This window comes from Spea bombifrons, chromosome 1, assembly GCF_027358695.1.
Source record: "Spea bombifrons isolate aSpeBom1 chromosome 1, aSpeBom1.2.pri, whole genome shotgun sequence".
Lineage (NCBI taxonomy): Eukaryota > Metazoa > Chordata > Amphibia > Anura > Pelobatidae > Spea > Spea bombifrons.
In genome coordinates this window covers 118457280-118484966 of record NC_071087.1, presented here as the reverse complement: position 1 = coordinate 118484966, position 27687 = coordinate 118457280, and the positions used below count along the sequence as shown (strand labels likewise).

The 27687-nt window shown below is 41.3% G+C and overlaps 1 protein-coding gene across 3 annotated transcripts in view; it reads left to right on the top strand.

Moving 5' to 3' along the window:
• The window catches only part of CABIN1 (calcineurin binding protein 1), a 58728-nt gene that overhangs the window by 6486 nt on the left and 24555 nt on the right, over positions 1–27687 (top strand). For 2 of the 3 annotated variants that reach the window (XM_053470439.1, XM_053470428.1), the window contains exons 11-29: positions 47–183; positions 439–656; positions 864–942; positions 1067–1254; positions 1346–1495; positions 3861–4055; positions 4238–4468; positions 5139–5292; positions 5385–5497; positions 8640–8801; positions 9000–9206; positions 9421–9566; positions 9721–9982; positions 11130–11390; positions 11865–12016; positions 13680–13858; positions 16019–16192; positions 16837–17159; positions 26789–26902. In XM_053470439.1, the coding sequence (XP_053326414.1) occupies positions 47–183; positions 439–656; positions 864–942; positions 1067–1254; positions 1346–1495; positions 3861–4055; positions 4238–4468; positions 5139–5292; positions 5385–5497; positions 8640–8801; positions 9000–9206; positions 9421–9566; positions 9721–9982; positions 11130–11390; positions 11865–12016; positions 13680–13858; positions 16019–16192; positions 16837–17159; positions 26789–26902 (3445 nt within the window). The remainder of the gene's footprint in view (positions 1–46; positions 184–438; positions 657–863; positions 943–1066; positions 1255–1345; positions 1496–3860; positions 4056–4237; positions 4469–5138; positions 5293–5384; positions 5498–8639; positions 8802–8999; positions 9207–9420; positions 9567–9720; positions 9983–11129; positions 11391–11864; positions 12017–13679; positions 13859–16018; positions 16193–16836; positions 17160–26788; positions 26903–27687) is intronic. The other variant, XM_053470448.1, reaches the window with a different exon arrangement.

Genomic DNA, 27687 nt, shown 5'->3' with positions numbered 1-27687 from the left:
CTTATTCTGACTAATATTAAGTCACGTCTCCTCTGTTTATCCAAAGGCTCCGTAAACCAGACTCCGAGGAAGAAGAAGATCCATTCACCAGCTTTGATGCGCTCTCTGACATGAAGCCAGAAAGTTTATCCACTGGCGGGGATCACATGATGTCTTTCAACTCTGCCACTTTTATGGAGTCAGGTCAGCATTTTTTGTGTTTGTTTTTTGACTTGGAAGTGGAGCGGTGCGCAACATGCTACATGAAAAAAGTGAGGCAAGCAGCTCTGCAGACTTTTTAAGTATGTTGTGGAAAACTTGCAGAAACTCGTGTTCTTTGATTTCCTATTAAAATGAAAGCGTATTGTAGTGATACCTACAAACCATTTATTTTGTGCATGTGCCCAATCTCTTGACTTCTTCCATGTCCTCTGAGCAATATATGTCTTGTCTTTACAGAAAAGAATGATGTGCATCAATTTCTTCTGGATAATATGGAAAATGGGGGCATTCTGGAGCTCATGATGAGGTATCTCAAAGTTATTGCTCAGAAGTTCCTGGTGAAGTGGCCCCCTGGACTGACAGATGTGGTACTCGGTATACATGCCAGCTGGAGGAAGCACAGCAGTGGCCTACCCAACCCGTTGTTGAGGGACAGCAAAAACCAGCATATACGGGTAATGTTAACACATACACAGTGTAGTAATACCGTAGCAAGTATAGTGGGGGTTATAGTCGGATATATTGGAATAGATCAATAGATATACTGATATAATAAACAAAAGAATATTGGGGGGGGAATGTTAATTATCATCATTCAATTTAGCAATTAAAGTAATGTTCTTGTTGGTTATCATTATAAATTTTTCATTCTTATCCTATAGGATATGATGGTCATGAGCCTAACCTGCATGGAGCTGCAGCTGGACCAATGGCTTTTAACTAAAATGAAAAACCCTACAGGTATTGGTACAAGAGAGATTTCTGTGGCTTGGTGCCCTATATTTTCACTGTTACACCATTTTCTTTTGAGTTCTGATACTCTGGTAAATTTGTGATATCAATGTGTGTCTTGCTGCATTTGCAGTATCTCCCAGAAAGTGCCCCGCAGGAATTACTTCCGACTGCTTTGGACCCGACTTTCCAGGAACCCACTTTTTGGATGACTTGATGCTTATGGGTTTTGCGGCATCTCAGCGCGACCTGTTCCCAGAGGGTTGGCTGAATTATGCTGTGTGTGTGTATTGGCTTAAAGCACGTTTCTTGGCTTTACAGGTCAGTCCCTCATTTAAGGCAATTTTTGTTAGCAAGTATTGTGTGTGCTATGCTCAAGATTTCTCGCTAACATGATGTTGGACTTTGTCAGGGTGACATGGAGCAGGCCCTAGAAAATTTTGATATCTGCACTGAACTACTACAAAGTTCAGAAGCTACAAATACCAACTTGGAGAGTGAAGAAGCAATGGTTATTCAGCTACCCAACCTGCAGCTGGATTCTGTAGTGTCTGTAGAAGAGGTAAAACCTACTTGTGCGTGTGTGTTGTTAAACTAACAAATCCAGTTGTGTGCACATTTCTTTATACAGTATAAATTAACATTACCATTAGTTTCCCCCCAAAAGCTGCCTTTTAAAATAATGTACTGCATTTAGAATAAACAACAAACTGATGTACAATCCCTTTACAAAAAAGCATTTTCAAAGCCCTCATTACTGAAATGAACGGGAACAACGCTTTAGTAATGCCCACACAAATACACACATAAACGTTTACTGAATTACAAGCTGTCAGCACCTGATGTTACACAGCTCTGTGCTATTAGTCATTTGTTTCTATGAGGTAGTTGTGTCTAATGAGCATACACACACACACACACACACACACACACACACACACACACACACACACACACCTAAAATGTGCCATGCAGGACAGCAATGGTTTAAATGCAGTCCTGCATGATGCATTCTTTATATTTCTCTGGGTTCTATTGTGTTCAAGTTTCTCGGCTGCCCCTTGTCCTGTTAACTAACACTCCAAGTTACGTCTTACTAACATTGATGTAGTAATTTTCCATAGAACAAGACAGCACATAATCAAGGCAATATTAAATCAAGTTTTCCCCTTTTTCCCAGTATAAACAGAACTTTTTTTGAGCTCTGGCTAAACAGTATATCAGTGCTTCTGGATGTTGAGCTGTCTGCTCAGTGTTCCCAAATATAAATAAAACACAATAGTAACAGATTTACCATTCAAAAGACATTTACGAAGAGTTTGGAGCTCACATCAAGTTCACGTTTAATGGGCTTTCATCCAGTCTGTCTCACTAGTAGATCTTTTAATTACCGAGCAAAAAGCCTCCAATCCTCCATGGTAGGGGCAAAAGAATTTTACCTTCTCCTGGAGACTGACATAGTGAACATATAGGGGAAACATAATGATAACAGATATCGCCCAAATGGCCCTGTTCAAAAGTTTACATACCCTAAAATGTTTTGCCTTGTTACAGACAGGTTAAAATGGCAATTAAAGGCTATTTTGCAATTAGTTTCTATGTATAAATAGTCAATAAGTTTGTTAGCTCACCCATGAATGCACTGAGCAGGCTAGATACTGAGCCGTGGGGGCCTCAAAAGAACTGTCAAAAGACCTGCGTAACAAAGTAATGGAGCTTTATGGAAGATGGAAAAGGATTTAAAAAGATATCCAAAGCCTTGAAGACGCCAGTCAGTACTGTTCAATCTCTTATTAAGAAGTGGAAAATTCAGGGATCTTTTGATACCAAACCAAGGTCAGGTAGACCAACAAAGGTCTGAGCCACAACTGCCAGAAGAATTGTTTCAGATACAAAGAGAAACCCACAGGTAACCTCAGGAGAAATACAGGCTGCTCTTAAAAAGACGGTGTGGTTGTTTCAAGGAGCAGAATACGATACACAATACTTGGACACAAATGAGCTGCAGGGTCGAAATGCCAGAAAGAAGCCTTTACTGCACCAATGCCACAAAAAAAGCCCGGTAACAATATTCTCTACAACACCTTGACGCACCTCACAGCTTCTGGCACACTATAATTTGGAATGAAAAGACCAAAATAGAGTCTTCTGGTCACAACCATAAGCTCTATGTTTGGAGAGGGGTCAACAAGGCCTATAGTGAATAGAATACTGTCCACACTGTGAAGCATGGTGGTGGCTCATTGACGTTTTGGGGATGTGGGAGCTCTAAAGGCACAGGGTATCTTGTGAAAATTGATGGCAAGATGAATGCAACATCAGAACATACTGTCACGACAATGACTCTAAGCGCAAGGCCAAGTTGACCCTCCAGTGGTTACAGCAGAAACATCATCGAGACACTCTGGGGAGATGTCAAACTTGCGGTTCATGAAGATGACCAAAGACGTTGCATGACCTGGAGGCATTACGAATGGGCAGCCATACCGCCTGCAAGAATTTGGGGCCTCATAGACAACTATTACAAAAGACTGCACGCTGTCATTGATGCTAAAGGGGGCAATACACTGTATTATGAATTAAGGGTCTGCAGATCTTTGAACAGGGGTCATTCCATTTTTGTCTTTGTTGCCATGTTTTGTTTTGTGATTGTGCCATTCTGTTATAACCTATAGTTGAATATGAATCACAGAAGAAATAAAATGTGTTTTGCCTGCTTATTCATGTTTTCTTTAAAAATTCTCTTTCTCCAAGGGTATGGAAACTTGATCACAACTATAATTAGCTTGAGTTTCTTTTTTTGTTTTTGTTTTTACATTACTTGTTCTTACTTTTCTATTATTCTTAATGTGCATGGTTCTGATGGCTGTTTTAAGCCACTGCTAGTGTAAGTTTTGTGTAAGAGTTGGTGTATTGTTTGCTGCTAGATTGAAAACAGTTTGAAGTCCCTTGAGAGATGCCAGTCACTGGAGGAAATCCAAAGATTGCATGAAATCGGGGACTTCTCCTCAGTAGTCCGTCTTCTACGCCCAACATTATGCCTGAGCGGATATAGCCAAGCCAAGCACCTGAACTTCGTGACGTCTACCCCTGAGAGGCCAGCACAACTAATGCTCTTGCAGGTAAGCTCTTTTGGCAGGTTATGGTTTGAAAGTAATCTCACCCTGTTTTCAGATTGACGTTTATCCCATTAAAATCACCGGCCTCTATGTCTTTTACTGTAATGACTTCTGTGTTTGCTCAGAAGAAACAGCCATTAATTGCTGATGTTTTGTAATGTGACCTAAGCTTTCCATGTTTACAGGATTCCTTACTGAAGCTGTCGGACTTCAAACAGTGCTTTGAGGGCTCAGAGGTTGCACTAAATGAAGCCATCCAACAAATAACGACGTCCTCAACGGCCAAGGAGGAATGGGTTACCACGGCAACGCAACTACTAGTCGGAATTGATCTGTGCTTGTCATCTGACAGCAGCGCCCTGCAGGAGTTGGCGCTGACACCACGCCTCATCCGCCTGTGCAACAACCTCATCCAGGTAATGGACCGGTTGCCCTGTTTGTGTCTGGTCTGTAGAATCACACAATGCTAGAAGAAATTCTATTAGATGATATATACTTTGACAGTTGACTGTAGTATCTGGCAACTTGGTGCTTATGTTTCAATGCCAACTTCTTCCCAAGTGTATACTGCTGTGGAGGGATCTTCCTAAAAAGAAAGATGCGTGCGAGTTTGTGATGTTTTTGGAACATATCCTGCTTTTTTGACTGCCGATACTCTTTTATTCAGTTATCATTGTTATCTTTTATTTATATAGCTCCAATATTTTACACAGCACTTCTCACAATACATATTCAAAGGGTATGACAAAAAACAGAAGTGACAGATTAAGACAAACCTGGTAAAACATTAGGTAAAAAGTGCCTTGCCCACAACTTTACAATCTAGATGCTGTGAATATGGATTTAAAGAGCTTGACTTTGTGATGGGAAAGAAACAAGCATGATATTAAGTTATCTGTTCACTATAGAAGGAATGTGATATGTGCTCTAAGGGGAAACACTTCCCCTTTAATCTCTATGTAACATAATGTAGCAAGAGGTGCACATATAACTGTAGGGAGCTTCAGATATGCCATTCTATTGTGATGCTGTAATACCTTGCTTGGTGAACACTGAGACATTTATTCTGCTTAATGCTGTGTATAGGTAATAGATTGCAGCATGGCTGTTCAAGAGGACTCCAAGGAGCCTTCTGTATCATCTGTGCTGCCCTGGATAATCCTCCACAGAGTCATCAAGTATGAAGAGGAAACTTTCATTTCCTTGCACAAGCAGCATCGTCACACTGACAATAAGGAAGGTAATGTGTGATGTCTTTAATTGCCAGTGTTTGTTTATACAGAAGGTTCTGTGCCCGTCAGTTTCTGAGTATTTGCCCGCCTTTTGCTGCAGATTCGGATAGCCAAATGCTGCCATCTTCGCTCATGCTCCTGAATGCCGCACATGAGTACCTGGGGAGGAGATCCTGGTGTTGTAACTCAGACGGAGCCCTCCTCAAGTTCTTAGTGAGTTTTCTTTATGTTTCCATCTCTGCATAATGACAAACTGGAGTCTACTGACTTCACAGGGAGTTTGCAGGAGAACTAAACATTTCACTATGCATTATGAATGGGAAACCCAAGTGAGCTTCCCCTGCAGCAAGCGCTGAATTGGCCCTGTATCGTGCACAGGTCTCTTCCTGGAATAAAGCCTACCTGGTCCAATGATATAAAAAATCTAAAGTTTTGCCTGCTTGCTGCACTTTGCTAAGGATTAAATATATCAGACAAATCTCTTCACTGATTGGCGAAGGATCTAATTTTCTTCCTGCAATGGGACTTCATGTTCATATTGCACGCGACCTGCAGTGTTGACGTGCCGTGCAGCACGCCTATCTCTATTTGACTTTTACAAATTCTCCCTTTTCCATTTTCCAAAAATGCCAGATTTCAAGGTCTGGCTGAATGTTTGGGGTCTGGCAGTATAGGGGTATCTACTTTATCAAATCTGTTTAACGCCTCTTCAGGAGGGATGTAGCCCTTTCCAGTTTCACAAAAGAAACCCCTCTCCCCCAGTCATATATCTGGTCATATATGCAAAACAAACATTTTTTAACCTAAACTACACAATATTAATCCACTTCAGGTTACACACATTCTAGAGATTTGTTTGCATCCTTTCCAGTCAGGCAATGTGTCCATCTCTAGTTTGTATAAAGCTATTTCTAAGTCTATTGACTAGTCAACTCACTCAAAAGGCTTTCTCCCTTTTACATTCTGCTTCTCTAACTCCTGAATCCCTTTTATTTACTTTCACTCACAAATGAACAAACTCTTGACAGTCTGCTGCAGAGAATGTATGAATTCTAAATTGAAATCTGTTTTTTTTTGTGCAATAAATGCAATTATCACAAAGTGGGCCTAGATCACTGCTTATGACTTTGTCCCCCTATTGCCACATTTTGGGTCTAAATGAGTGGGTTTAAAGGAGGGTTTATTTGTAGGAGGGAGAAGTTTATCGTTGTCCTGTAGGCAACAGCAGCAGATTGATTTGCCTTTTAAGAATATAGAATGGTTCTGTACTCACTCTTTGGTAAGACTACAATCATGTCTTGCTGGTTGTACGTACTTATGACAGTTTCTTCTCATACTCAAAGGATTTTGTTTTCATCAGCATGACATTGGTTGCCTCGACTCGTGTACCACATTCATGGTATTGTTTCTCATTATCTTATTTCCGCTGTTTCCGTTACTTGGTTATGTTGATTTCTGTGGCATGTTCGTGTCCTGCCCATTCTCAGTTTTAGGTGGCTGGAGATGATATTTGAAACATGTTTTGTGAATTAACATCTTACTTTGAATATATGTTGTTTCCTTAGTGTCAATTTGTGTTCCTCAGGTGTCTGCATCCCTCCCTTTTTAGGTTTCTTTGTCCGTACATCATAGAACGTCTTGCTACTCTGGGCTTCCGTTTTGTTTATGTAGTTACGAGCCACCAAGACCCTCCATAAGTTATGTCCTGAGTTCAGTAATGTTTCCTTTTTCGCTCCCCTGTTGGCGCCTTGTTCCATGTTCATGTATCTCTTCTTACTATCCTTACTGTAACGTCCCTGGAGGTGTGAAATGTGCCATCCATGTCTGTTGCTGATATCTTGTGTTTGTTACTTGAGTGTTTTTTAAAAACAACTAAACTCATTACTGAAAATAACTGGGATTGACTCTTTATAATATAAAATTATATCATTGAGTTGAAGTGTCCAAAACTTCTGCATACTCGTTTTGTTGTAAAAAAAGACCTCATTGGATGTTCTGTATAAACCTTGATGGTGGCACAAAGTTTGATGACCAAACTGACTACAGTTAAATAGTTTGTTATTGTGCTTAGAATCACTTTGTAGTGAAAACCCCATGAATTCCATAAGTGACATTGAAATATGTCTCTTATCCTTTGGTATAAAACTGGTTGTCCAAAAGACTGGAGCATCGGTTAAACCTAACAGTATTATGATCAGTGCTTTGTGAAATGCATTATAGCTATAGGATCAATGCACTGGAACGACAGCTTTTCTTTTTTTCATAATTACAGTTAAATCAAGTCCAGTCACGACTAGGTACTTAAGCCCTCGTCACACTCTGTTGCTTTTATGTGCATCTTGTACTCTGAAATAGGCAAATATATTGCTTAGTATACAGTGTCCTCCACTAATTGGCACTCTTGGTAAATATGAGCAAAGAAGGCTTTAAAAAATGTCATCATTGTTTAACCCTTTGATCTTGTGTTCAAAAAATACACTGCTCTCATAAATAGCAAACAATAGCAAACACAATACAGGTTTTTCCACAAAAATAAAATGTTAACTATATGTGTGGCACAATTATTGGCACCCTTTTAGTCAATACTTTGTGCTACTCCCTTTGCCAAGATTACAGCTCTGAGTCTTCTCCTATAATACCTGATGAGGAGAATACCTGGCAAGTGATCTGAGACCATTCCTCCATACAGAATCTCTTTAGGTCCTTCAAATTTCAAGGTCAATGCTGGTGGCCTCTCGTCCTCAGCTCACTTCACAGGTTTCCTACGAGGTTCAGGTCAGGGGACTGGGATGACCATGGTAGGACCTTAATATCGTGGTCAGTAAACCATTTTTGTGTTGTTTTGGATCATTGTCCTGCTGGAAGATTCAACCACAGCCCATTTTGAGTTTTCTAGCAGAGGCAATCGGGTGTTAATTTAATATCTGTTGATATTTTGTAGAGTCCATGATGCCATGTATCCTAACAAAATGTCCAGGTCCTCTGGCAAAAAAACATCCCCAAAAATTAAAGCGCCACCACCATATTTAACCTTGGGCAAAAGGTACTTTTCCATATGGCTACATCTCTGTGTGTGCACTGAACCCACCTCTGGTGTTTATGGCTAAAAAGCTGTATTCTGGTTTCATCTGACCATAGAACCCGAACCTATTTGAAGTTCCAGTAGTGTCTGGCAAACTGAAGACAGTTGAGTTTGTTTTTGGATGAGAGTAGAGGCTTTTTTCTTGAAACCATTCCAAACAAATTGTTGTGATGTAGGCGACGTTGTAGTTTAGGAGACTTTCTGACCCCAAGACGCAACTAACTTCAGCACAATGTAAATCTTATGTTTGCTCTCTGGACTACTTTTTTGTAGGTGCGTGTTCTTCAGAAAGAGTTGGCTGCATCCACCAAAGATGATACACATCCATACAAGGAGGAACTAGAAACGGCACTGGAACAGTGTTTTTATTGCCTGTACAGCTTCCCTAGCAAGAAAAGTAAAGCACGCTACCTTGAGGAGCATTCTGCACCACAGGTGACTACAGCTTAAAACTATATAGTTTATGATTGCTGACTGTGCAAATACCTATAGGATTAAGAAAATGACCCTTAAACCTTATTGTCAGTTTTAGCTATGCTGAAATGTGGTTATTGAATTGCACACATTGTAAGTAGGCTAATGCCTGTTGATGCAATACGTGCCTGATGTTGATGGCCTTGTATTTGTGTACAGGTGGAGCTGCTGTGGGATGATGCGGTCATCATGTTTGATTACTTCAAGCCAAAGACACTTCCTGAATTTGACAGCTACAAAACGAGCACTGTGTCTGCAGACCTGGCAAACCTACTGAAGAAAATGGCAACTATCGTGCCAAACTCAGACAAGCCCAAATTGAGTATGGAAACTGTGTCTGCATATATTGAAGGCACAAGCAACAAGGTATTCTAATATAAGAAGAAAAACACTTTTTATGGTCATGATTTTATTTAAGAAGGGTAAAATGCAATTAAATACATGGGACAAATTTTAATTACCACAGACTTTAGATCCATTCAACCCTATCATGTGGGTGTATGTAAAAATGTAACTCGACAAAACAACATGGGAACCACAGATATTACTGTGTCAACAGTATCCCTTTGATTTATTTCAGGTACCACTACTTCCTGAAGGAGCAGAGGAGTCGCCAGAAGTTCTAATTGAACTGTATTACCTGTTAGCCGATTATCACTTTAAGAACAAGGAGCAGTCGAAGGCTATAAAATTTTACATGCATGATATCTGCATTTGTCCAAACAGGTATGTGATGCATACAGTTCTTCTCAGAGTAGTTTGACGGCTGTCATCTGCTAAATTTCACCTGTTGGCTGCATCCGCAGTATTTTGCTCTCTTGTTTATAGACTTTGCCCAAAACAGATTTGCCTTTTTCTTGCCCACTTCTGTGTTCTTCAGGTTTGACTCCTGGGCCGGCATGGCCCTGGCACGAGCAAGCCGCATCCAGGACAAACTCAACTCCAATGAACTGAAAAACGACGGTCCCATCTGGAAACATGCCACCCCTGTTCTCAATTGTTTTAAGCGTGCGCTAGAGATTGACAGCTCCAACCTGTCCCTGTGGATAGAGTATGGCACCATGTCCTATACACTACACTCGTTCACATCCCGCCAGCTCAAGCAGTGGTTCAAAGACCTGAATCCAGAGGGAGTGGTACAGGTGAGATTTCAATAGATTATGGCTCGTATCTCGGGCGAGCTGGTACTGCATTTCTGTATTTCTACAAGTGATATTATCCCAAACCACAATACATCCTTGTTTTCTGAGTGGCAAGTATATAGTTTAACTGGCGTTACATTAGTAGGATTCAAATGCTTTATTTTTTTACTTTATTGGTATGGTCTTAAGTAAATATTATTGTGTATCAAATTGAATATAGTTTTATTGGGGCAAGAGATACAATTTTACAATACTGTCCATTTTTTTAATTGCCTGTGATGTAGATTATTTATCCAATTAATATTTTCCAGGCTGTACAGGATGCTACTGATTTTTCTTTGCATTCCTGTTGTACCATACCATTCCTTGTAAATCAAACATACAGTGATTCATACAGAGGGATCCACTGGGGAACATGAAACTGCATAATATATATTAATATATAATAAATTGCATGGTTTTATTTATACCAATGAACCAATTCTGAAAGTAATGATATTAACAAGTGACAGTGCTACACCTTAAACATGTTCCACAATATATTTAAGCAAACTGGTAATAAACTATGGTAAGCGAAATCCCCAGTGTTGGACACAACTCTCTAATTTACATATTGTGCTCAACACTGGGGATTTGACTTACCATAGAGATGAAAAGGCCTGCGAAAAAATATCGTATGTGGAATATGTTCTTTTACAATGATAAATAGTATGTTTATGACATGGACTTTACGTAAAGTTTTAAATCATTGCAAGTTCTCTCACCTGAAGACAAGCAAATCCTGGAATACAATACAATACAGTATACAAATACTGAGGAATACTATTCTCAAATAAGCGCAATATGCATTTCTGCCTCTAGGGGCGCTGCAGGGAGAAGTTTCAGTTTAGTTTAATTGGTGGTCAGGCTCCATGTTGGTATACAGAAGTTGATGGTTTCTGTCCTCTTAGTTAGACCTTAATTTGTATGAAAGGTTAGGTTGTCTTCCCCAACCAGGGAAGAGCCAACAGCTTTCCTGCCAGAGGGTTTACATAACTCTTTTTTTTAATCATCTTTAATTAAAAGATTACTTTATTTCGTGGACCAATACGGCTATATTTATTGTCTTTTCAACATTTAATCATGGTTATTCCTGGACCTTTGGTAGTTGAAGGAACGCCGGGACACGATGTTGGAAACGGCAAAACAGTGTTTCATGTCAGCATCCCGATGTGAAGGAGAAGGAGATGAAGAGGAATGGCTTATTCACTATATGTTGGGGAAGATCGCTGAGAAGCAGAAACTTGCCCCGGAGGTTTACCTACAGCACTACAAGCAAGCAGGACACTACCTTCACGAGGAAGCTGCACGCTACCCTAAGAAGATCCATTATCACAACCCCCCAGAGCTAGCTATGGAGGCCTTAGAGGTAAAAGCACAGTATGGGTGGTGGGAATGGTGTGGTTAGCTAGCATAAGGTTTAGAATGATTTGGTCCGGATTGGCGATGGTCTCTATGTAGTAAGTGTTTTCATCTACAGTGCAAACTTAAGTCAGCAATCGGTTACAATTTTAATTGAAGCTGTTTAGTGCAATACTAGTTACTTGGTGTGGTAGTAAATACTACCTTAAATGAAACAATTTCAGTATATATAAGAAAGACAAAAGTAAGGAAATAGATACATATTGACTCTGCAACAATGTTTGAATAGAAAGAAAAACGTAAGACATTAGTAGACATCCACTCCTATGAGACAGAGATACCTTTTGATAAGATGCCTTATAACACTCCTCCAACTCTTTGTAATTCAGGATAGTTTTGTAATTCAGCATAGTTTTGTAATTCAGCATAGTTTTACAGCGACTTGTGCAAATGTTGACAGAAATTGTGATGTTTACTGCAGGTATACTTTCGCCTTCATGCCTCTGTCCTGAAACTCTTGGAAAGACCAGATGAAAAACTGGATGCAAGGATGCTGTTCACCATCATGAAGGAGTCATCAGAAGGACCATTTGCCAGAGGAGAGGAGAAAAACTCAACCAAAGCTACTGAAAAGTGAGTGTTAGAATAGACATAAGCTACTTTTTAAAGAATTTGTATACTTTTATTGACGTGTTTTCATTGTGTAGAAAAATACTTACATTACAGTGTTCTACAACCAACATTGCATTTCTCAGGGGAGTGTGTATGGGTTCACACTGAATTCCAGTGTGAGATGAGTCTAGGTTCTGTGCTGCGTTCTTGTACACAGTGTTCCTGGGCTCTGCGCTACACTCCTATACACAGCGTGCCTGGGCTCTGCGCTACACTCCTATACACAGCGTGCCTGGGTTCTGCACTACACTCCTATACACAGCGTGCCTGGGTTCTGCACTACACTCCTATACACAGCGTGCCTGGGTTCTGCACTACACTCCTATACACAGCGTGCCTGGGTTCTGCACTACACTCCTATACACAGCGTGCCTGGGTTCTGCACTACACTCCTATACACAGCGTGCCTGGGTTCTGCACTACACTCCTATACACAGCATGCCTGTGTTCTGCGCTACACTCCTATACACAGCGTGCCTGTGTTCTGCGCTACACTCCTATACACAGCGTGCCTGGGTTCTGCACTACACTCCTATACACAGCGTGCCTGTGTTCTGCGCTACACTCCTATACACAGCGTGCCTGGGTTCTGCACTACACTCCTATACACAGCGTGCCTGGGTTCTGCACTACACTCCTTTACACAGCGTCCCTGGGCTCTGCACTACACTCCTATACACAGCGTGCCTGGGCTCTGCACTACACTCCTATACACAGCATGCCTGGGTTCTGCACTACACTCCTATACACAGCATGCCTGGGTTCTGCACTACACTCCTATACACAGCATTTCTGGGTTCTGCACTACACTCCTATACACAGCGTGCCTGGGCTCTGCGCTACACTCCTATACACAGCATGCCTGGGTTCTGCGCTACACTCCTATACACAGCATGCCTGGGCTCTGCGCTACACTCCTATACACAGCGTGCCTGGGCTCTTCGCTACACTCCTATACACAGCATGCCTGGGTTCTGCACTACACTTCTATACACAGCGTCCCTGGGCTCTGCACTACACTCCTATACACAGCGTGCCTGGGCTCTGCGCTACACTCCTATACACAGCGTGCCTGGGCTCTGCGCTACACTCGTATACACACCATGCCTGGGTTCTGCACTACACTCCTATACACAGCATGCCTGGGTTCTGCACTACACTCCTATACACAGCATGCCTGGGTTCTGCACTACACTCCTATACACCGTGCACCTAGCCTTCATAGCAATTACAGTTTTCAAAACCACCCTTACAAAAGGATCTGTTGCTAAAAAAGTGGACAGCTTAGGTTATTTCACATTGCTCCTTTAGCACAATTATCACCAATTTCTTCTACATGAGAGGTGATGAAGAGAAATGTAAAATTATGTCCCAGGTCTTCAATAGGTTAAACAAGCTTTGTTAACCAGTGTACATTTTGAATCACAAATTAGTTAAAAACATAAAATCAAGCATTATCAGTACAAAAAGTAACTATTCTGAACATTATGCAAACCTGCAAGTGAAGTCAAATATGCACACAAGTGAAAGCGCCATCATTGGACTATATTTGACAGTCTGGTATTTACTCCCCATATTATATTATGACCATGCTCCTTTTCCATTTTCTCATGTACATTCACAGGGAAAAGCCTTGCGCACAGGATGAGGACTCCCATTCTTCGGCTGGGACAATGCCAGGCCCTGGGAATTCCATTCCTTCCTCGTCAGGTCCAGGTCTGACATCTCCACCTTACACAGCCACTCCGATTGACCACGATTACATCAAATGTAAACCCCCCCGTCATCAGGCCACGCCGGACGGTACTGTCCCCCCTTCTCAATACCACCAGCGCCGGGCAGAGCTCTGTCTGCTGGGAAGAGTGCTAAGGGAACGCCTTCTGCCCTTTACCCACAGCACTGGCTGGCGCTCTAGGTGGCAAGGCAACTTTGCTGCACACTAACCTGCTCTCTATCGCCCCCTGCTGGACGACACCATTATCGGCTTATGAATGCTTTATTTCTGCTGCTTTCCCTAATGCTACCACAAATCTTAAGCCGTATCCAAACGGGACTCGAAAATGAAACAAAGGTTCCCTTGGCCTGGGATAGTTGCAAATTCTAGTTATGGGTAGCATTTGTTTTATTGTTTTACAGCTACAGTTGATAAAACATCAAGCATTGCAATGAGAGAAACACAGCAGCTGTTATCAATATTTATGGATTTCTTTGTTTTATTGTAGAATTTTTGCAGTGAGTATGTCTTTTTGCATCTTAGGTAGGACTCCAACTGTGTCTAGCATTAGGGAAGCAAAACTGACAAACTTTGCCCTTTATCATGTACTCTATCACGGTAGCTGTGGGTTTGGATAAATAACATGCCAACAACGTGGAAAGTTTGTCCCGTTTGGAGAAGGCTCGACTGAATGTCCCTTTTCTTTTTGTGGTTGGAGATGCATGCTAAGTGATTGGGCTTTCCTCCTGCTTGCTCTCATAGAGTGGTTTGTTGGCTTGCACTGTCTGACTTGCACTTGAGGTGGTCCGGCAGATCCCTTTGACTGCACGAGGTCTGTGTTGCAGATGCACAAATACAGTACATATACATTACGATCTACAACTAGAATTGTGTTACAGAACAACCAGTTCACTTAGTGTGTTTGAGGCTGAGCAGTCATGCAAATCTTCTTTTCTAAACCTTAAGACCTTTGCTTTGACATGCTGAACGGATAGCAAAAAAGATTTCTTTATTCAGTGAGCCTGACACTATTGAAAATGGGTTCAAATTTTAGAATTTTGAACCTGCTATAAATAACGCAAAGCTGAGCAGAACGGTGTTTAATCCTTTGAATTAGCTAAGCCTATGTTGCCTGGCAAATGTGTGTATGCCATGTATTTGTCAATCACGTTTCTTTACCCCTTGGCTTTAACCTGATACTGTTATGCTTTGGAAACATGATCCTGTACTTTCGGCTGCACATACAATATAGGATGAAGATATTCCGCCTAATTTCTTCTTCTTATTATTAGTTATTGTTTTATATAGCGCCATCAAATTCTGTAGTGCTGTACAATGTGTAGACAGGACATAACCAGTAGTGTGTAACAAAAAATTGATTTACAGAAACAACAGGCTAACATTTCAAGGACTTTGTTTTAAGGTTGTGGTTAGAGGTGGCTTTCCTTAGACTTTTAATGCGACTTTATGACCTATTGATAGCTAACTTTGCAACTGAGTAAAGCATTTGGAAAGAGAATAATGTATTTTATTTACGAGGTATGAGTAAGGCTGCGGCGCACACTTTTTGTTCAAATAGTGCTTCCTCTGTTGCAGCTGATTAAAAAAAAAACACAAATCTGTGGTTAGTAAGAAAGTATCCCCTTTGTGTTTTTCTGTGCGTTTCCACTGTTCACATGTGCATCTGTCCGTGTAATGCATACTGCTTTTTTATGCGTTGCATATACATTACATTTTTAGTTGCTTTGTGTATCCTTTGTAAGCAAGTATCTTTTCACAGAGGACGAAGTTATTTCAGCTGTATTATTTAGCAGCAGTATGTGTGTGTTTCTCATAGAGTAACACACATTTCATTAAAGTTGTTAGGATATGTTGTACATTATAGGCTTCAGGGCTTTTGTATCTAATGATTTAGAGTCTTTCTGCCAGTAGATTTAATTTCTTATATTGGCACTCCAACTCCACTTGCAGTATAAAACTGACAAAAAATGGTTAATGGTAAGTGAATCCTTACAGCAAAAAAATAAAATAAAGTCAGAGCTTAAATACAGGTAAACGCTTTAGAGGCAGCCGATATATACATGACACTCATTTGGTATATCTACATTGGCATGAGGTAATGGATGATGTCACTTGTCATCAGTTTCCAGGGCTGCAGTGGCCTCTGCTCTCGCTTCTGTGTCCAGTGCTTGGTGGTGGAAGTGCATCCAATTCCCAACAATATAACTCACTATTTTGTTTTTTCTTAGACCGGAGCCAAGACAGCATGGCCGTTATCCTCTCAGATTCAAGTAGCACGCAGGACACGTTCAATGAACCAGCCAGTTCCCAGGACAGCATCAAGAGAGCGTGCTTAGAGAAGAAATCCATCAGTACCCCCAATGCAGCTCATTACAGAGAGGTCCAGACAGAAGAAGAAAAAGGTATACCTGTCACGTTCAGGCCTAACAAGCAAAACATTGCAAACAATACCATGGCTCTGAAAATTTCATTCATTTTCAGATTTTATAGTGGTCTTTGTATTCCTGATTCTTAAATGTACTCTGACAGAGTTTTAAATAAACTTGGTCTATTCACTTGTACTTCAAATAATTCACACACAGACAAACAACCTGTGGGAGAGCATTGTCACTATAAGGCGTTATTGAAAAGGAATAATTGTGAGGCACAGTTTGAAAATATTTTCTTATCACTATAAAACTGATAGCATATTCCTGCTGTTTGAATTATTGTATCGATTGCTCAGATATCCTTAGTGAGCCATACATATCTGCCTCGCTAAATGTCTTTCAGTGACCGGGCTGACTGCTGTGTGCCAAACTGTGATTAGCGATAGACAAACTGCTGGGAAAGCTAGGTAAAGATGTATCGCCCTGCCAAATCCACAAGTTATATACATTGGGCCCAACAGCAAAGGTTTGCCTAGGGCCCCATTAGAGTTAGTGTTCTAATCCAAGTAGCTGTTTCACGTCTGCAATACATCCCTTTGACACCTTGATGCCAGCTAGACCTTCATGCAACACCGTTTGCCAGGGCATGGGTGCAAATGACCCCCCTTTTTTTGCAGGAAAAACAGAAGAACACACAGAGCCTCCAGAAAGTTCCAGTACTTGTGAGATCAGAGGACCCTCAGAAACGCATCCTACCAACACTACTCCAGTTAGGGCTCTTCCACCAGCGGCGCAACTGGGTGACCTCCGGAAAAAAAGTGAAGTAATGGGGGAAATGACTGAGTATCCGCAGAGCCTGCCTGAAGGTACAGAGGAACAGCGCAGGGTGCTGATGGAGCAGTGCATCAACTCTTTCAGACTATGTCTAAGCCGCTTCCCTCAGCACTACAAAAGCCTGTACCGGTTGGCCTACCTGTATACCCACAGCCATACTCACCAGGTAAAATCTATATAATGTACTTATCTGTAACAAAAATGTCTTTATTTGCTTGTCACCAAGTTGCATCTCATCACTATTAGTGTTACAAGATAGACATTAACATGATGTCCTAGCAATCATCTTGCTTATGTGAAGCAGGGAACATAGTATGCTATGCTGCCAATCTAGCAATTTTTTATTATTATTATTTTGGTGGGGGTTAGTGAAAACTGTCTGTTTTGATTATATAATCAAAAGGCACATGTTTAGAATGATTATGAATTTAGTAGTTATCTCATTTTATGACAGATATGTTCATTCATAGCATTTACATAGCTCTTTTGAGGAAGAAGGAAGTACATTTCCTCTGTATTTTTAAAGTCTTATCTTTAAATGAGTGAACAGCAATGTCAACTTTGTTGAGGGGTAGAAATAATATAGTATACATATATGATCACCCCTTTTAAGGCACTGTTCCACCTAGAATATCAGAGAGAGCAATTACATTGCAGTCTAAGGAAATAAACCTTAGCAGGTCGGTCATTTTATTTTTATCTTTGAAGCTAATCATGTAAAAACAGCACAGAAAACTTTTTCCCAGTTTCTGTGGCAACAACCTATCTGTGCTTGGTTTTGTGTCATTCGACAGCTAAAGCATTCCTTAAAAAGTTACGCAATTTTACATGATTAAAGAATTCTTAAAGATCATAGGATTATGCAGTGCTGGAGATTGTTTCAAGTTCTTCATTTAAGCGTTAAATTCAGCAGAATAGGTGGCATAGAACATTCAGTGGTTGATGTGGTGCATGTGTTGGGGTTAGTGAACCATGATTCCTATAAACTTTTCTTATCCACATGAGAAGCTTTGTCGTAATGACTGTAAAGATATGCCTCATTCATGCATAAGCGTGCACCTGTGTGATTTTTAATGTTCTGCCCAAGCCAGATATGTTAATTCATTTACTTTATCATTCATTTTTGTGAACTGTTTATTTAGTGTTTTGCTTAAATCACTAGTAAAAAATAAAGCTGACCATGGAGTGGTCTTCTAAATTCGAGCATACAATAAACACAGTCAGTTTATGAGGTGTTGGAACCTAAGATTCATCATTCTGAGCCACTGTATTACACCTTTGATTTAGTTATGTAGATCACCCTTTGCCCATGGGACCTATATATTTTCCATTATAAGCCAATGTAATGTGACATCTCTACATTTTATTAATTCTTTTGACAGCACCCTTCCATGATAAATAGATTGTTTATCCAGTGGTGGCAATCACTGTATTCTTTTGCCATAAATACCTCTTTTTGGGGGTGGGCATATCATGTAATCATGTAAATATATATATTTTAAAAAGACAATACTGCATTTCACCACAAGGCACTGTGATATGGAGTGAGAGTGTTTGTTCGCACTGTTAAAACTGAGAAAATATTTGGCTGATTTATGTATGCATTATGCAGGACCAGCTCAGCCCTTCTTATAGGAGAAATGCAAAAGATCCGTCGTTCATAATATATAGGGAAATCAGAATGTTAAAATGTTTCCACTAACCCAACAAATTCATGGCTTAGAGAAAATCAGAGAAAATACGGTAATACCAGTATATATTTGAAAAATACACAAGGCATCTTGCATGACAATCCCTTTCCTGTATGTCTTGTCACCTATATTTTAGTACAAGCACTCTGACCATTTTACTTCAATTGTACAATAAATCGGTTCTGTCTTTATGCTCTAATTCTGAACGCGTGCCTTTCGGAGGTAGCACAATACCGTTTATCTAATACGAACAGTATACATTTGGCCAAATTGGGGTTATGTACAGTTTGGGTTGTACAGGGAGTTACCGAATCCTCCTTGAAAGTAGTGGTAGCAGCAAGTAGTTTATGTTGTCATGGGGTGAACAGATCTGGGTTAATGTGTAGTTGCCCTGGGCCCTGCAGAAGCATAAGGGCTGGGTTTTTATTAACCCTTTCACATCCCCAACCCCCAACGTCATGTTAGAGTTGGCAGATACATATGTGACTATTTCTTCTTTATGGGAAGTAATTCAGGTTTAAACTTTGAAAAGTGTTTTTAGTTACCATAACAATCAATTGAATTTTCCTTCTAATATAGACCATTCTGTTGGTTGTTATGATTATAAAGAAACCCTTTCAGACATTGCACACAAATCTCATATTTCTGTGCAGCCCCCTATTGTCCCTTTGGTCTATTCTCTTCATCCATTAAGCAATGCATGTATATTTATCTTATTCAAAACCAATACAGAAGGTGAATGCTATAGCACAGTGTTTGCGTACAATAAAAATAGGATCAAATATGGGTATTACTTACCTTGCCTAGGATCGGTCCATTGAATAGAAGAAGAAGTGTGGATCTGTGCTCGTTTTGATTGTACAATTACCCTAATGGAAAAACCGAGAAAGAAACATAGTGTAGAACAGGGCTTGACAAATTTGTTGTGAATCTAGGCGCCAGGTAAAAAAGTTAGGAGCCAGGATTTTTTTTTTAAACTAACAGTTGGTCAGGAGGGATCCGATCATCATCAGCCCACTTACTAAACTCACAGCGTTTGACCTGGAAGCACCCTGGACTTTCAGGTCAGTGCTGTTTGTTTTTTTTTTAAATACATTTTTTTCATTTTTTTAACTCTTTCGATGCTGATGTTTCATTGGAGCACAGCATTGACAGATATTTAGTCCCCACAAGCTTGTGGGAACAAATGTTAACCCCTGCAATGCCACGAATGTTTTATACACAATTGTGGCATTGAAGGGGTTAACGCTGCACTGTCGCTCTCATGGAGTGATCAGGCAGCAGGGGAGGGTTGGGGCTGGTCTCCACACTCATGGCGAGACCAAAGAACCCTCTCACCCTGTCCCTGAAGACCAGCCACTGCAGGGGGGAGTCTATGATGACTGCTGTAGGCTTCTATGCCTACAGGAATCATCAAAGGGCTTGTGGGGGCTCGTTTTTTTGCTGTTGCTGGTCTGCCTGGGCTTCCAGGCAGACCACCGGCAGCAGAGCCCCTTACAAAACGGGAGTTAACCCCTAAAAGGCCGCGATTTTTTTTTAAATACATTTTTTTCATTTTTTTAACTCTTTCGATGCTGATGTTCCATTGGAGCACAGCATTGACAAATATTTAGTCCCCACAAGCTTGTGGGAACAAATGTTAACCCCTGCAATGCCACGAATGTTTTAATCACAATTGTGGCATTGAAGGGGTTAACGCTGCACTGTCGCTCTCAGGCAGCGGGGGGGGGGGGGTCCTGGGGCTGGTCTCCACACTCATGTGGAGACCGAAGAACCCTCTCCCCTGTCCCTGAAGCTGCCTCTGGCAGCTGGGACTCAATTGCTGGTCTATGGACCAGCCATTGCAGAGGGAGTCTCTTTGATGACTGCTGTAGGCTTCCATACCTACAGGAGTCATCAAAGGGCTTGTGGGGGCTCGTTTTTGCTGTTGCTGGTCTGCCTGGGCTTCCAGGCAGACCACCAGCAGCAAAGCCCCCAAAACGGGAATTAACCCCTAAATGCCGCGATCGCGGCATTGAAGGGGTTAACGCTGCGCTGTCGCTCCCATGGAGCGATCAGGCAGCTGGGGGGTGTTGGGTGAGGTCCCCAGACTTGTGTGGGGACCCAATCAACACACAAACCCCTTCCCTGAGGCTGCCTGTGGCAGCTGAAAACACGATTGTTGCTTTTCCAGCAACCGCGTTTTCAGCCTACAGGATCACTCCGTGGGAGTGATCTCAGGCTCGGGGGCGGGCTCGGAGTGGCTGTGCTGTCTGCCCAGACTTCTGGGCAGACAGCACCAGCGCCCCCGTGTGGTGACTCAGCCTCTTACATCCACAATTTTTTCTGGATGTAAGAGGCTGACAAAACCTAGGCGCCAGGACAAAATTCTCTGTCGCCATGGCGACCTGGCGCCTGGGATTTGTCGAGCCCTGGTGTAGAACCGTATAATAGATGCTGGTTGTAATAAAACAGAGGTGGATTCAACTCTTGCCTTTAGGGGGAGCCGTACCCTGCAACAATGGGTTGGAAAGCTCACTCCTCCGTTGTTCAGGTCGCCCTCCAAAGGAAGGGAAGAAAAAAAATAAAATAGTGTAACACTCTCGGCTGTGTGGTAGATAAAATAGAAATTAGCCTCTAAGTGGAGCTGTGCCCTGCTCCCAAGGGATATAGTGCTCAATCCTCCCTTGTTCTATTCCCTCTGGGGCGGGGGGGGGATTCTCTCTGGTGCAGGGTATTTCCCCACTAAATGTTGAATCAATGTTATTGCAAATTAAACTGTGGCTAAAACATATTTATTCTTCAAAAATAATAATAATCAAAAAAAATCCGTAAGTACTATACAATAAAAGTCCTCTAGTGTCCACGAGGACCTTTTAAAAGACTTGGTGACTTATCTGCGATGTCTGTGGTGTTTAGGTCTCTGTAGTAGGGTTCTTCATGGAAATTGGGATGCGCATGCATGCAGTGAGTTTTAGTTGTTTGAGCTTCAGGTGCTTGCAATTCTGGTTTCCATTTATTCAATTATCAGTGTCTTAGACGGTCTGCCATACTTGTAATTAATCATCTTAGGATACTTAACATAAAATATTTCACAAGGACAATATCATGGTTGTTTAACAATTTCAGTGCATATACAGTCACTGGCCACTTTATTAGGTACGTCTCGCTAGTACCGGGTTAGACCCCCTTTTGCCTTCAGAACTGCCTTCATTCTTTGTGTCATACTTTCTACAAGGTGCTGGAAACAGCCATGATGCGAGTCTCCCCAGATCCCAAAGGTGCTTTATTGGATTGAGATGTGGTGAGTGTGAAGGCCATTGGAGTACAGTGAACTCACTGTCATGTTCAAGAAACCAGTTTTGAGATGATGTGAGCTTTGTGACATGGTGCATTATCCTGCTGGAAGTAGCCATCAGAAGATGGGTACACTGTGGTCATATAGGGATGGACATGGTCAGCAACAATACTCTATAGGCTGTCACGTTTAAACAATGCTTAATTGGTACTAAGGGGCCAAAGTGTGCCAAGAAAATGCCCCCCCACACACACTATTACACCACCAGCCTGAACCGTTGATACAAGGCAGGATGGATCCACGCTTTCATGTTAATTACACCAAAGTCTGATCCTGCCATCTGAATATCACAGGTGGAATCGAGACTCATCAGACCAGGAAACGTTCTTCCATTGTCCAATTTTGGTGAGTCTGTGCAAATTGCAGCCTCAGTTTCCTGTTCTTAGCTGACAGGAGTGGCACCCGGTGTGATCTTCTACTGCTGTAGCCCATCTGCTTCAAGGCTCGAGAGATGGTATTCTGCATACCTTGGTTATAATATAATTACTGCCCATTCTCCTCTGACCTCTGACATCAAGGCATTTCTCGCCCACACAACTGCTGCTCACTGGATATTTTCTCTTTTTTGGACCATTCTCTGCAAACCCCAGAGCTGGTTGTGCATGAAAATCCCAGTAGATTAGCAATTTCTGAAATACCCAGACCATCCCCTCTGGCACCAACAACCATGCCACATTCAAAGTCATTTAAATCCCCTTTCTTCCCCATTCTGATGCTCAATTGCTGCCGTGTGATTGGCTGATTAGCTATTTGTGTTAACAAGCAGTTGAACAGGTGTACCTAATAAAGTGGCCAGTGAGTGTATATACCGTATATATATATACTGAATATTAGAAAAAATCATAGAAATAAACATTATCCCTGTGTAAGTGGTGATATGTTTTGTGCTAGTTATATATTGTATATACATGATGGCTATAATACCTAATGATAAGTGAATGGATATGGATTTAAAATTATTTATCTGATTATAAAGGATAATTGATTAATATAAATTTGAAATATCACCATTAGTGCCTCGTATCTCATTGTTCGTGTATACGGGGACATTATTTAAAACTACAGTTGAGTAATTTTGCTTGGTATTTTTAGCTTGGTTTGTGATATTGATATAAACCGGCGAGCAATATTAGCTTGCGAATGTGCAGCTGTGACATTTCATTTAAATATAACGGCAAGGAATGGGTTTGTGCGCTGGAGCTGGGTATTTTCATGTAGGCAGCGGCACGGTTGTAGTGATTCATCCTGTGCTTGGGATGCCAGACCCCTGGGAGCACAGCTATCTTCCTACAGTCTGTCAGCCCCTGAGACCTACAGTTCGTATATTCAAAGCCCACGCACTGTAGTCACTAGCGGCTCCCGCTGGACAAATTTGCTACCCTCAAAATGTTTAACCCCTGCACTAACCTCGATTCAATGACTTTGATTCCAACCCAGGGAGATAAAAGTGAGTAATATAGCATATAGCGAGATGGAAGTTAACTGACCCCCCTGCACTAATGCTCAGAGTAATATCCATAAAACACAGTGCATTGTGTTTCCGGGAGACCCTTACTCTTTAAACAAGAAGCATGATTATAAGGGACACCCGTTAGCATCTTCTGCCGCAAAGGCTGAATTAACCCTGCGTAGTACATGGCTTAATCAGTGTGGTATCTTTCCAGAATTATCACTGATTTAATGATGATTACCTACTAAAACTTCCAATGGCCAAAGAGGCCTGATCTTATTCTTGGGTTGTGTTTCGGGACTGGGATATAGTGATACATTTATGTGAGTTTATAACCTGTTTGTAGCTAGTTGCGTAATTAAGATGAAGAATGTTTCCGAAGAAGAGTGTATGTTATTTACCCCATTTGACTTATATTATTTTGTTTATATACACATTATTGTGAGTTTTATAGCTGTAGAAGACTGATACACCCAAACTCAACAATCATTTTGAGCACCTAGAAGTGACAGACATCAGGGGTGGAGTTATTATTATTATTATTATTCTTATTATATATTGTTTTATATAGCGCCATCAAATTCGGTAGCGATGGGGCTTTCCATCCTAAACAAGGACAGTTGGGAGGTATGGTCTAGCTCTTCAACCAAGAGAAGCTCACTAGGCTTGACACTTCATAATAGGGAGTTCAATGTAAAGAAAACTGATATTGCTATATTAGCCCAAGTACAGATGGATATTTGAATCCCAAACTGGCACAGTTTAGATGTAGACAGAGCTTTCAAAATCTCAGCGGTCTCTTCCGCTGCCTTTAAACTCCAACCACCCAGTTTACTTAATAAATCTTTGTGTGCCTCTGAACGTTTAGCCGAAGGTTTGCATAGTTTATGTAGTTATGTATATGAATGTCTTGATAAATAAAAATCCTCATTCCCCTATAATTCTCTTTGATTCCTTTTGTTTGTGTGTTTGTAGTGAACACATAGTTCTTCACCCACGGCTGCTTGGACTATGTACGTCCTTTGTGATTTTTGTATCTTCCTGCCTTGCATTAGCTCATCATTTTATCGTACTTCCCTGTATCCAAGTTAAGTCGCTTGTGCTATAGTTCAATTCTCAGTATGGGCCTAGCTCATAGTGCCTTTGTTTGCATGTGTCATGATTCAGCTTGTGTTTTTGCGTTAAAATATACTGGGTTCCAGGCTGACATACTCTTATTCTGCTTTAGCTGGATGTACACCACATTTCAGAAGTTTGGGGTCACTTAGAACTATCCTTGTTTTTGAAAGAAAAGCAAATTTGGCAATTAAAAGAACATCGAGTGGATCAGCAATACAGTATAGACGTTGTTAATGCTGTAAATGATTATTGTAGCTGGAAACGGCTGATTTTTTGTGGAATATCTTCATAGGCGTGCAGAGGCCCTTGATCACTCCTGTGTTTCAGTGACACGTTTTGTTTGGTAATCCAAGTTTCAAAGGCTAATTGATGATTAGAAACCCCTTTTGTAATTATGTTACAGCTAGAAATTTCCTTGTTTTCCATGAAAACAGCTAAGTGACCCCAAACTTTTGAACGGTAGCATAAGCGGCAAGGTTGCTCCTTCGTGTGATGTGGAGCTGCTTACCTGACTTTAAACATGTCTGGATGATATTAGATGATCATATAATTGGCATAGTACCATCAAGCCAGTTGCGCACTCAACACATCTGTATGAAATATTCGTGTGTGCAGTCTCGACACATAATGTGTTATTTGTGTAAGTAGTGCCAATTATAGCGTGCTTCCTGCGAATGTACACACCATGCCATATGATGTTTCTATGCGTACTTTTTCGCCGCCCTGTGTTATTTGCGTGTTGGCTTGGTGTATTATCCGCGTACTTGCTGTAGCATTGGCTTGGCCGTCACACTATGCACAGTTTATTATTTCAAGCTGCTTTGTTTTGGTAACAATTAATTCCGAGCGTACCCCTCATCGCCCGCGGAAAGGAGTCTAGACGAATATATCTCAGTACAATTGAGCAATCGTGCATTCCGACTGGATTACTAGGAACCTGAAGTGCGTGTCCTGCTGCACACGGAGCGTTGCAGCCAAACTTTCTAACATTGTGGAGCAGCACACAGCTTCCCAACCCTGTCCGTGGCAGTCAGCACCAAGCCGTTTGCAGCTAATCGGAGCTTCGATGTGCAGCAGAATTAAACTGCCTTCATCACTTAGATTTTCTTGTTTCTTCTCACCTCATGTTCATTTAAATACCAGCAGTTCGGTGTATCCAGTGCCCATGGGTCAGTTATCTCCAATCAATGTATAGTAGACCCGGGAACGTCTTCACTCACATAGTGGTGCTCTGACAGAAGAGTGCTTATTAGTGTATTATCCGTGTTGGTGACGAGTGTATGAAACAGGGTTTTTTACACATAAATTACTAAAATTACATAAAATAGGAAACAGAACAGTGTTCATTTTTCTTCATGTGTTCGATGTCCAGCATATATATGAGAAATAATCTGTTGAATAGTGTTTAATTAGATGGTATTTTTTATTGCCAAAACTGTCTCAAATTTAACTGACAACCCGAAATTGTTTCCTTCTCCTTGCCTAAACATTGTAATTTGTGGTTGAAATATACACTAAGAACACCTTTATAGGAAGATGTTTATTTTGATGCCTTACGTTAGCTGAGGGTCGGCTATAGAAGCCAACAGAAAGAGGTACACCGATAGAGATCTTTATAAAGGGCTAGGACACGTGGCTACCGGGATCCTGGGATTTGTGAGCCCTGTCTTACATGTCATAAAGGAAGGGCACCATTTTTAGGCTAAAAGGGTTTTGCGCTGCTTAAATTACAGATGACCGGTAATTGTTGGTAAATATGTGAAAAAGTAAGACATGTTGGGAAGTCAGTTCTCATATCAAACTAAATTATAGGCTGTGGTGGAGGGAGAAAAACAAACACTTCATTATTTCAATAGCCTGGACACTTTCATGCTCGTTCATTAAAACAAAATGTGATATTTAATTTTGTGGTGACGTGACGCATCGGGAAACGCTTACCAGAAGAAAATGTCGCTGGTTGCGTGTGTCATCCTACCGGACAACTACAAGTACAAGAGACAGGATCTCTGAAAAAGACTGTCCGGCCCGCCATTACAGTGTACTGTGAAAAGATTTAGCAGTTAATCCACCTAAGACTGCAGGTTTTTCACCGTCTTGCATTGCACACTAGTTCAGAGAGCCTCATTCACTTGCAGATATGTATGCATGCTTATACTCTCTCCAGTATATCGCCTTCATCCAGCTTGTTGTCTCCCCAGAACCTACATTGGGCCAGAGACGTGTTGCTAGGCAGCAGTATCCCGTGGCAGCAGCTGAAGCACATGCCAGCACAGGGACTCTTCTATGAGAGGAACAAGACCAATTTCTTCAATGTAAGTTGTGCTCCCTATGACACGGTTCAGGCTTCAGAGACACCGAATAGTGTGGGAAATCTCTTGACAGGTTTCAAATATTTGGAGATGTTTGCCAAGGACCCTTAAGGTTGACCCCAGCTTTCATCACCAGGCAAAAAACATTATATACTTGCAAAAAATGGTACCTGGGCATCAACATGTTATTGGCCACACTTCATTATGTAGAACTCAAGCACTGATACCTGGTCGCTCCCCAATGGGAGGATGTGGGGAGTTAAAGTTGCACATTGTTTTCTATGTTTTTGTTTTTATGTGTGCAAAATGATGTAAGATATGCACATATAGTAGATAACCCTATGCAATAAAAAAAACTCTTTAAACTCCTTAAAGTGATAAACAAGACAAAATATGGAGAGTAGAAAAAACAAATACTACTGTGTGTAATTATTAATTATGACCTTTTATTTTGCGTGCATCAGGAAAAGCATCTTGCTTGATGCTGTTACTGCTGAATGTTAGAGAATGTCAGTCTTTTTGTGCAGCAGGTCTAAATCTAATCTAAACGGCCGCTGGGTGCTGATGCCGCCGGCCGGCGCTACTTTAATACTTTTTTTTTAAATTTAATATGGCAAGCCGGATCGGCTATTAAATGGAAAAAAAATAGTATTAAAGCAGCGGCGGCCGGCGGCATCAGCACCCAGCAGCCGTATGCGATGGCCGCCAAGCGATGGGAGCAGCGTGAGGGATGAAAGCTCCGCCCCCTCGCACTCACCTTTCACCCCTCACGCTGCTCCCATCACTAG